This window comes from Hylobates moloch, unplaced genomic scaffold (genome assembly GCF_009828535.3).
Source record: "Hylobates moloch isolate HMO894 unplaced genomic scaffold, HMol_V3 SCAFFOLD_18, whole genome shotgun sequence".
Classification (NCBI taxonomy): Eukaryota; Metazoa; Chordata; class Mammalia; order Primates; family Hylobatidae; genus Hylobates; species Hylobates moloch.
The window spans coordinates 57,733,517-57,744,146 of NW_026652293.1; the positions used below are offsets into that span (position 1 = coordinate 57,733,517).

General features: G+C 44.0%; 1 protein-coding gene across 2 annotated transcripts in view; it reads left to right on the plus strand.

Moving 5' to 3' along the window:
• Nucleotides 1–1,169: 1,169 nt before the first annotated feature.
• The window catches only part of CNIH4 (cornichon family AMPA receptor auxiliary protein 4), a 20,798-nt gene continuing 11,337 nt past the window's right edge, over nucleotides 1,170–10,630 (plus strand). For both annotated transcript variants that reach the window (XM_032137329.2, XM_032137332.2), the window contains exons 1-3: nucleotides 1,170–1,286; nucleotides 5,093–5,161; nucleotides 10,445–10,557. In XM_032137329.2, the coding sequence (XP_031993220.1) occupies nucleotides 1,218–1,286; nucleotides 5,093–5,161; nucleotides 10,445–10,557 (251 nt within the window). In that variant the 5' untranslated portion in view covers nucleotides 1,170–1,217. The remainder of the gene's footprint in view (nucleotides 1,287–5,092; nucleotides 5,162–10,444; nucleotides 10,558–10,630) is intronic.

Genomic DNA, 10,630 nt, shown 5'->3' on the forward strand with positions numbered 1-10,630 from the left:
GATTTATAAATTAAGCTTTATCATAGGTATGTATATATAGGAAAAAACATAGTACACATAGGGTTTGGTACTATCCACCGTGTCAGACATTCACTTGGGGGTCTTGGAAAGTAGCCCCTGCAGATAAGGGGTACTACTGTATTTGTTAAATGAATGAATGGATGAGTAAGACATCGTATTCACTTCTAAAGATCTTAAAATCTAGAGAAGAGAGAAACATTACTGTAAGAGAGGATAAACAAAGGACTGTGAAATCTCTGGAGAAATTGAGATCAGGAAGGGAAGGGCAAATCGCAAATGTCAAGCCAAGTGCATCAAGCTAGATTTGTGCTTTGAGATGAAAACCCCTTACAAATCCCAAGTCAGGTAGTGCAGTGGTTCTAGAGCCAACTCTAAAGAAAATTTCACACATGGGAAATACATCCTACTGGATATCCAGATTAAAAGCGTTCAGTAGAGACTGGTGCAGTAGCTCAGGCCTGTAATTCCGGCACTGTGGGAGACTGAGGCAGGCAGATCGCTTGAGCCCAGGAATTCGAGACCAGCCTGGGCAACATGGCAAAAACCCCATCTCTATTAAACATACAAAAAATTAGCCAGGCGTGGTGGTACGTTCCTGTAATCCCAGGTACTCAGGAGGCGGAGGTGGGAGGATCACCTGAGGCCAGGAGGTAGAGGCTGCAGTGAGCTGTGACCATGCCACTGTACTCCAGCCTGGGCGACAGAGTGAGACCCTGTCTCAAAAAATAAAATAAAATAAGAAATAATAAAATAAAATTAGCCGGGCATGTTGGGAGGCTGAGGTGGGAGGGATTGCTTGAGCCCAGGAATTCGAGGTCGTAGTGAGCTCTATCACGCCGCTGCACTCCAGCCTGAACGACAGAGCAAGACCCCAGCTCTTTAAAAGAAAAGCGTTGAGTAAATACTTGTTGACTAATTGCTTGTCACCATTTCTGGAAATAATCGGATTTATGAAACAGGCCCTGCCCACCTCTTTGATATGGACTTGTACTAATGAACTACAATTTCCAGCATGCGTCAGAATTAGGGCCGTAGAGTTTTTTTTTTTTTTTTTAAATATGGACTACAACTCCCGGCATGCCGCGCTTGGATTCGAGGACCACACGCCTCAGCCAGCCCCGGCAAGGGCCTATCAGGGGCGGGTCGGGGCATCCGAGCGGGTTTGACGGAAGGAGCGGCGGCGACGGAGGAGGAGGATGGAGGCGGTGGTGTTCGTCTTTTCTCTCCTCGATTGTTGCGCGCTCATCTTCCTCTCGGTCTACTTCGTATCCTTGCCTGAGGCGGGCAGAGGCCTTGCCGGGGGACACGGCTGAGGGTGGGCCAGTTGGGCACCCGGGCAGGTGTGTGGGACGAGGGAGGCGCCCGGCGGCAGACGTGGGCTCCCTGGGAGCTGGCCTGGCCGGGGCGGTGACGCGGGCCCCGGGGCGGGTAGGAGAGGCTGGCTGCCCTACCCGACGGGCCCTGCTGCCCTGCACGCACTTGCCCTGCCTGGGCTGCCGGCCGCCCCTCACTCGGGTCCGAGTGGGCCTCTCCGGGCGCGCCCCGGCTCGGCCTGCCCGCCTGCTCTCCGCTCGTCCCCGCGGCGCCCGGACCAGCCCTGCCTGAGCCACGGCCGCCCTCGGGAGAGAAGGGTCGCCGTTTTTCTGGGAGAGGCCCTGCGCCGTGCTTTTCGTCGGATACTGGGGGTCCCAAGGGCGGTCGCTTGCGACAGTCGGGTGCCGGGATGATTGCGGGCCATTTGCCTTCTCCTGTTCCCCAGGCAACACCCCCGGCACCCGCCCCTTTGTTCTGGCGGGTGTTGGTACTTGCAGGGACCTTTCGCATCCAGGAGTTGACTCATTCGCCAAAGGAGCAAAGTTGCTTCCTTCACTGTGCCGTTTTGCAGTGAGTGTTGGAAAGGAGTTATTTTAACAACTATCTACAAAGTGATTATTTTGGTTGTCCACGGTGGTTTCAGATCTGTAAATTCAATAACTGCACCTGCTGTAGTTCCCAGTCGTTTTTCAGCTTTTAAATTTTTCTGTCGATCCATGTTAAAACTTAAGTTGCAGTATTCAAACTATTTTCCAGAGCAATAAATGGTTGTTGAATTTAGCACTGCAGTAGCCATGTCGGCTACAACTCTTCCGAGCTCTCGACAAAGCATCTAAGCTTAGTTGTTGCCCAATGTTGTATTGCACAATCCAGGTTTAAGTAATTAAATATAAGGTAGAGAAAACGTATGAGGAACTCGGCATTTCAGCTTCCTTTCTTGGAAATCACATGGACCCGTTTCTGATCGGATTAAACCATTTGTTTGCTAGAGCATGCGGGCTTTAGGATAGTTGTACAGAGTATATGTTCAGTGCAGCTTCATACTTCGTTGTGGACTGGCAGCCTGTTGTAGTGGAAAGGGACAAAATGTGGAATCAGGTTTCCTGCTCAGCTAGGTCTTTGCTATGCACATTATTTCCCTAAGCCTCAGTTTTCTGATCTTTAAAATAGGAAATGTTTATTTCCTAGATATGCACAATGAGAATGGTGTTGAGCACCCTAGCACAGTGCCTACCCCATAGCTAACGTTCAGTAAATACTGCTCTGCCTTTGTGTCCCCACCCTCCCCAATTGAGCAGCAGTTTTTACTTTGATGATTTCTAACGACAGGATTTCTGAGTTTTATTAGGTTTGGGGAGCTGATTGAAAGGGCAGCATCACTTGCCTAAGTTTTGATGACCTCTGTGCCCCTCTTGTGATATAAGGAACTAGAGCAAACTTGTCCAACCCACGGCCCACGGGCTGCATGTGGTCCAGGACAGCTTTGAATGTGGCCCAACACAAATTTGTAAACTTTCTTAAAACATTATGATTCTTTTTTGGTGATTTTTTTTTTTAAGCTCATCAGCTATCATTAGTGCTCATGTACTTTATGTGGGGCCCAAGGCAATTCTTCCAATGTGGCCCAGGGAAGCCAAAAGATTGGACACCCCTGAACTAGAGCTTACACTCAGAAATGAAACTGGGTTTTTTCTTTTTGCAGTTTGGGAAACCAGGCTTGATAATTTGAAATAGCCCTGGTTTACACCAATTTATGCATTTAGAGAAATGGTAGGTGGAATGTTTGACTTAGACATTACATTAAAGTACATTCGGGGGTGTTTTGATGAAATTCAGCATATTCTGTATTTTAGGATAGTTGCACTAACTTAGCATTAGGGATAGGAGGTGGAAAATGGTCACGGTAGACTTCATATAGGATATAAGAGTTTTCTTAGCCCGGCGCGGTGGCTCACGCCTGTAATCCCAGCACTTTGGGAGGCCGAGGCGGGCGGATCACGAGGTCAGGAGATCGAGACCACGGTGAAACCCCGTCTCTACTAAAAATACAAAAAATTAGCCGGGCGTGGTGGCGGGCGCCTGTAGTCCCAGCTACTCGGAGAGGCTGAGGCAGGAGAATGGCGTGAACCCGGGAGGCGGAGCTTGCAGTGAGCCGAGATTGCGCCACTGCACTCCAGCCTGGGTGACAGAGCAAAAAAAAAAAAAAAAAAAAAAAAAAAATAAGAGTTTTCTTGGACTTTGAACTGTGGACAGAATCTACAGAAAGGGAAAGAGGTGAATATATTCCAAATCAGACACTGGCAAGAGCGAAGGTGCAGAGACAGGTATGTTCGTGGATTTCTGGGCGGTGGTTAACGAATAGACCATCTGGAGCACATGGTTGATTTTGGCGTCAGTAGAAGGCTAAGTTGGAAAGGCAGGATTACATCAGATTTTGGAGGGCTTGAATGTGAAGGGTGGGAGGGAAGTCTTTCACTTTTATCCTGCAGGCAATAGAGAGCCATTGAAAATTTTTATTTTCGGTAGTTTATTAGGAAGATGAATCTGCCGAGTGGGTTGGAAACAAGAAAGATTGGAAGATAAACCAACGGGATAGGGTCATCTGGATTTCAAATAGAGTGCTGGTTGTGGGCAGGTGAAAGGAGGGAATATGTGAGTAGTATTTGGAAGGAATGATTGCTAGGACCTACAAATGAGTGATTATGATATATGAAACAGAAGGCAGAGATAGCTTTCCATATTTTGATCCTGGGCAAATGATACTTGTGTCAGTAACAGAAATAAATTGGAGAAAGATCAATTTGTGGAGAAAGTGATGTTTGACTTTATTTTATTTATTTTATTTTCATGTTTATTTTTGAGACAGAGTCTCACTGTGTCGCCCAGGCTGGAGTGCAGTGGCGCAATCTTGGCTTACTGCTACCTCCACCTCCTGGGTTCCAGCAATTCTCCTGCCTCAGCCTCTCAAGTAGCTGAGACTACAGGTGCCTACCAAATCTGCTGCTCAGACTGGAGCGCACTGGTGTGATTATAGCTGAGTGTAACGTGAATCCTGGGCTCTAGGCATTTTGCTGCCTCACCCTGGCACTACTGCTACTAATAGCTAGCATTACAGGTGCTCATGCCTGGCTAATAAAAAAAAAAAAAATTGTAGAGATAGGGGTGAGGTGAGTGAATCACTTGAAGCCAGGAGTTCGAGACCAGCGTGGCTAACATAGCGAAACCCCGTCTCTATTAAAAATACAAAAAATTAGCTGGGTGTGGTGGCGTGCACCTATAATTCCAGCTACTTGGGAGGCTGAGGCACAAGAATTGCTTGAACCCAGGAGGCAGGGGTTGCAGTGCATTGGAACTGCGCCACTGCACTACAGCCTGGGTGACAGAGATGGAGGCTTGCTATGTTGCCTATGCGGATCTTGAACTCCTGCTTCAGGCGATCCTCCTGCCTCAGCTTCCCAAAGTGCTGGGATATTTTCCATTTTTTTTTTTTTTAATAGCCATTGTTTTACATTTGAAGAACTCAAACTAAAAGTTCTGGTTTGGTCAGATTAGATTTGAGCAAAATAGGATTATTTTGTAAAATAATTTGTTGAAGAAACATGAATGGGAAAATTGAGTTGTCTAATAAGCAAACTTTAGGAAACAACTCATTTTTTTCAAGTCAAATCTAATTCTGCCTTGTAACTGGGATTGCTTTCTGAAACTTAAATACTTAGTTATTATAAAAAATATAATAATTCCTTATCTTGATCATCAGATAATTACATTGTCTGATTTAGAATGTGATTACATTAATGCTAGATCATGTTGCTCGAAATTAAACAAGGTAAGACATTTCTTTGCTCATTCTCTGGCATTGAAGCCAGGTCATTTTCCATATTTAAGATTATTATAGATAATAGATGTATTTTTGATTTTAGAGTACATGTTGTCTCTTATTCATTGGAAATTTGATGGAACTGCTGTGTTTTACAATATTTTAGATCATGAAATTATGCTAGAAGATCTGACTTGAAATTTTGTTTCTTTACATTTTGCTTGTCTCTTATTTACAGTGGATGGCATCTTTACTCAGAGTAGGGAAATGTTCATTATGAGGGTAATTGTTTTTGTCTTCTGTGTCGGAGCTCCCTCCTCCCACTCATGGAAAAAAGCTCAAGTCTGTCTTTGGTTGAATGAAAGAAGACCTTTCTTGTGTAGTGTACTGAGAAAATAATTTTTTTTAATGTATGACTCTATTTATTTATTTTTTGAGAGAGAGAGTTTCTTGTAGTGATGATCAGGCTAATCTTGAATTCCTAGGCTCAAGTGATCTACCTCAGCTTTCTGAGTAGCTGGGACTATAGGCGCATGCCACCATGCCTGGCTAATTTTTTTTTTTTTTTTTGAGATGGAGTCTCGCTCTGTCACCCAGGCTGGAGTGCAGTGGTGTGATCTTGACTCACTGCAACCTCTGCCTCCCGGGTTCAAGCACTTCTCCTTCCTCAGCCTCCCAAGTAGCTGGGATTACAGGCACTGCCACCACACCTGGCTAATTTTTTTTGTATTTTTCATAGAGATGGGGTTTCACCATGTTGGCCAGGCTGGTTTCAAACGCCTGACCTCAAGTGATTCGCCTGCCTCAGCCTCCCAAAGTGTTAGGATCATAGGCGTGAGCCACTGTGCCCAGCCACCTGGCTAATTTTTAAATTTTTTTGTAGACTGGGTCTTGCTATGTGACCTAGACTTGTTTTGAACTCCTGGCCTTAAGCAATCCTACTGTCTTGGCAAAGTGCTGGGATTACAGGTGTCAGCCACCATGCCTAAGCTCCATATTTTAAAAATTTTCATAAATTTTGTTTGATTGTTTGAGGTAGAGTCTCACTCTGTTGCCCAGGCTGGAGTGCAGTGATGCAATCATGGCTCACTGTAGCCTTGACCTCCCAGGCTCAAGCGATCCTTCCACCTGTAGTCCTCAGTCTCCCACGTAGCTGGGACTACAGGTGTGTGCCACCATACCTGGCTGATTTTTAAATTTTTTTTGTAGAGACAGGGTTTCACTATGTTGCCCAGGCTGGTCTGAAATCCCTAGGCTCAAGCGATCTGCCCTCTTTGGCCTCCCAAAGTGTTAGGATTACAGCCACTGTGCCCAGTCTCATGTAGCTTCTTGAATAAGGTAAGTGGCAATTAAATTTTGAGGCCTTCCATGTTTGAAAATGTCTTATCTTTACACTTGATTCATAGTTGTCAGAGTACAGGGTTCTAGGTTGGAAAATATTTTTCTTCAGAATTTTAAAGGCACCCCTTGGTGGTCTTCTGACTTCCAGTGGTTCAAGTTGGGAAGTACCATGCCATTATTATTATTATTATTATTTTTTGAGACGGAGTCTGGCTGTGTTGCCCAAGCTGGAGTGCAGTGGCGTGATGTCGGCTCACTGAAAGCTTTGCCTCCCGGGTTCATGCCATTCTTCTGCCTCAGCCTCCCAAGTAGCTGGGACTACAGGCGCCCGCCACCACGCCTGGCTGATTTTTTTGTATTTTTTAGTGGAGACGGGGTTTCACCGTTAGCCAGGATGGTCTCGATCTCCTGACCTCATGATCCGCCTGCCTCAGCCTCCCAAAGAATTTCTTATCTTTTTTATATGATTCTCATTCTAATTCTCTCTCTTTCTCTCTTTTCCTGTCCTCTCTGGGGAAGTTTTAGAATCTTTATCCTTGGTGTTTTGAAATTTTACAGTGCTGTATCGCTGTGTACTTTTTTTTTTTTTTTTTTTTGAGACGGAGTCCTGCTCTGTCCCCCAGGCTGGATTGCAGTGGCGCGATCTCGGCTCACTGCAAGCTCCGCCTCCCGGGTTCACGTCGTTCTTCCGCCTCAGCCTCCCGAGTAGCTGGGACTACAGGCGCCCGCCACCATGCCTGCCTAATTTTGTTTTTGTATTTTTAGTAGAGACAGGGTTTCACCATGTTAGCCAGGATGGTCTCGATCTCCTGACCTCATAATCTGCCCAAAGTGCTGGGATTACAGGCGTGAGCCACTGTGCCTGGCCCTCTGTACTTTTTAAAAGGCCTTTCTCGTTTGTTTTGGACATCTGATAGGCTCTTTCAATATGGGAAATTTTCTTGTATTCTTTCTTTGATGTTTTTCCCCATCTTTTTTCCCTCCTTCTCTTCCTACAACTTCCACTAACTAGACAATTGATCTGCTGGATTGGTCTGCCAGTTTTTCCTTTTTCTTAGTTTTATCTCTTTGATTTTTTTTCTGCTGTTTTTATTATTTCCCTCGCTTTTTCTTCTGAATTTTCTTTTTTTTTGAGATGGAGTTTTGCACTTGTTGTCTAGGCTGGAGTGCAGTGGTGCTATCTCGGCTCACTGACACCTCCACCTCCTGGGTTCAAACAATTCTCGTGCCTCAGCCTCCCGAGTAGCTGGGATTACAGGGGTGTGCCACCATGCCGGCTAATTTTTGTATTTTTAATAGAGATGAAGTCTCGCCACGTTGGCCAGGCTGGTCTCCAACTCCTGACCTCAGGTGATCTGCTCTCCTTGGCCTCCTAAAGTGCTGGGATTACAGGCATGAACCACTGCACCCAGCCAGCCTTCTTTTGAATTTTCTGACAAATGTAGCATTTATGCTAAAATGATGATTTTTAAGAGGTTTTTATTCTCTTGGTTCATGTTTGACTCCTAGTTCTCTGAGTATACTGATTATAGTATTTTTCCATTTTTTATTAAAGATAGGGTCTTTTTCTCTCATCCAGGCAGACGTACAGTGGCACAATCATATTTCATTGCAGCCTTGAATTTCTAGGCTCAAACGATCCTCCCGCCTTAGCGTCCCAAGTAGCTGGGACTGCAGATGTGCACCACCATGCCTAGATGATTATAGTATTTTTGAAATTTTCTTCTGCTTCCTATATTATATCTGTTTCCATCAAGTTCTTTTCCTTTTCCTTTCTTCCCCCCCCCCAAGTCTTTCATTTTGGAGGCTTTCTTCAAATTTCTGATACATGACTGCCCATTCATATTTAAGGGTAAAGCACTAAAATGCTCATTGAAAGCTCTTTGGGTGGTCTAGATTTGTTGACTGGTAGACTTCCCTGTAGGGTAATTGTTACCTAACTGGACTTTTGTTGGGGTACCTGAAATGGTGGTGTTTTGGTAGGTGTTTTTTCGAGTCATTTACTTTAGAGAAAAATCCTCCAAGCTCCTTCATGGAGGATATGAGTCTAGTGCCAGTGTGCTGAGAACAAATTCGGGGAACGGCATATCATTAAGGAGGGAAGAGACAAAAAACAGAGGACTTGGTTGAGAGTCAGTAAACCAAGCATAATAAGGTTAAGTCTTGCTTCCCGAAACATATTTCAGGCCAGTTGTAGTGGCTGACACCTGTCCCCAGTACTTTGGGAGGCTGAGGAGGGAGAATCACTTGAGCCCAGGGGTTCGAGACCAGCTCTGGTAACATAGGGAGACTTCCTCTCTACAAAAATAAAACGAGAAAAAAAAAAAAAGAAACATGTTTCAGGTCTGTGTCTGTGTAATACAAAGATGATTGCAGCCTACAGTAAGAAATCCAGAGGCTGAAGGCTATAGCTTTAGGGATCTGATATGGATCGGAGAGTATTAGTATAACATCAGCTGACATTTTATTGAGTGCCTACTTTGCATGTGGCTTACATGTTATTTCATCTAATTCTCTACAACAACTTCGTGAGGTAGGTATTATGTGTATTTTACAGATGAAAACATTGTGGCTTAGAGAGGGTAACTTTTCCCAAGATTGCACAGCTAATAAATAGGACATAGCATGAGTTCCATTCCAGGTTTGTTTGATTTTGTAGCTCATACTTGCAAGAATTATGCAATCAACTAGAACTTTCCAATATGTAATAGCATTTTAAAAAGTGTAGCCGGCAGAGCGCGGTGGCCCACGCCTGTAATCCCAGCACTTTGGGAGGCTGAGGCGGGTGGATCACAAGTTTGAGAGATTGACACCATCCTGGCCAACATGGTGAAACCCCGTCTTTACTAAAAAATACAAAAATTAGCTGGCATGGTGGCAGGCACCTGTAGTCCCAGCTACTCGGGAGGCCGAGGCAGGAGAATTGGTTGAACCCAGGAGGCGGAGGTTTCATTGAGCCGAGATCATGCCACTGCACTCCAGCCTGGCGACAGCGGGAAAAAAAAAGTATAACCAAGTTGATTCCAAATTAGGTTTATGACCCAGAAAAATCTCTATTTCTTTATTTACCAAAAAATTATCCAAAATCTAAATGCAAGAGGTCTGAGGTCATTGTGCCTGGGCTTATATTATATTGCTCTGCCACTATTTAGCTGTGTAACCTTAGGCAATTTACCTAACCACTCTGAGTTTTGTTTTCCTCATTTCTGAAAGTGAGGCATGCCAGTTTCTTTCATTAAATATTAACTTCCACTAGAAGAAGTTAACTTTAATTAAAAATCTGTACTCATAGGAAAGGAAAGCTGTTGGTGAATTGAGAACCCTGCCACAAAAGCTGTTGATGCATGAGAACTAGAACATTACACAGTCAACAAAGAGCATAGGGAAGGGCATGGAGCTCTGTAAAGCCGATAGGCCAGGATTCTGGCATTCTGGTTCATTATCATATTTGGTCAACTTTGAGCTATTATTGTAAGCTTTTACATTCTTATTATTTTTTCTTTTTCTCTGAATATGAAATGGTTTCCTAGGGATTCTGGAGATTGGAAAATGTTTAAGGTTGCTATTGTGACTTGAAAGGCAACACGTGTATGAATATCAAACATCCCAAATTAGAGCTAGGGGCTTTGGCATAGATACTAGAATAGGAAGTAAACAATACTCTTTTTTTCTCTAGTTCTCATTCAAATCTGCTTAATGAATGAACTTAAGCCTTTGCTTAAGATAAAAAGTAATTGAAATTTAAGTGCTTTATTTTTAAGCTGTGCCCTGATGTATTTGCATGGGATACAAAGTTATAGCAGTATGCAAATGTGGGACACGTGAGTCTAAAAATAATCTTGAAACAGTAGCTTGTAAATTCTCTGTACGTTCATTGATTTAGTTTCAAATAACATGTACAGTCAGGAAGGACATAGCAGTGAAATGTAATACTGTGTGCTTCCATTGCAGTGGGTAATTCCAGAATTGATTGGCCATACCATTGTCACTGTATTACTGCTCATTTCATTGCACTGGTTCATCTTCCTTCTCAACTTACCTGTTGCCACTTGGAATATATATCGGTGAGTGTAGTTTGTTTAGTTTGGTGTCAAGGCAGTTAAAAAAAATTTTTAAAAGATGTTTTTTTTTTTTTTT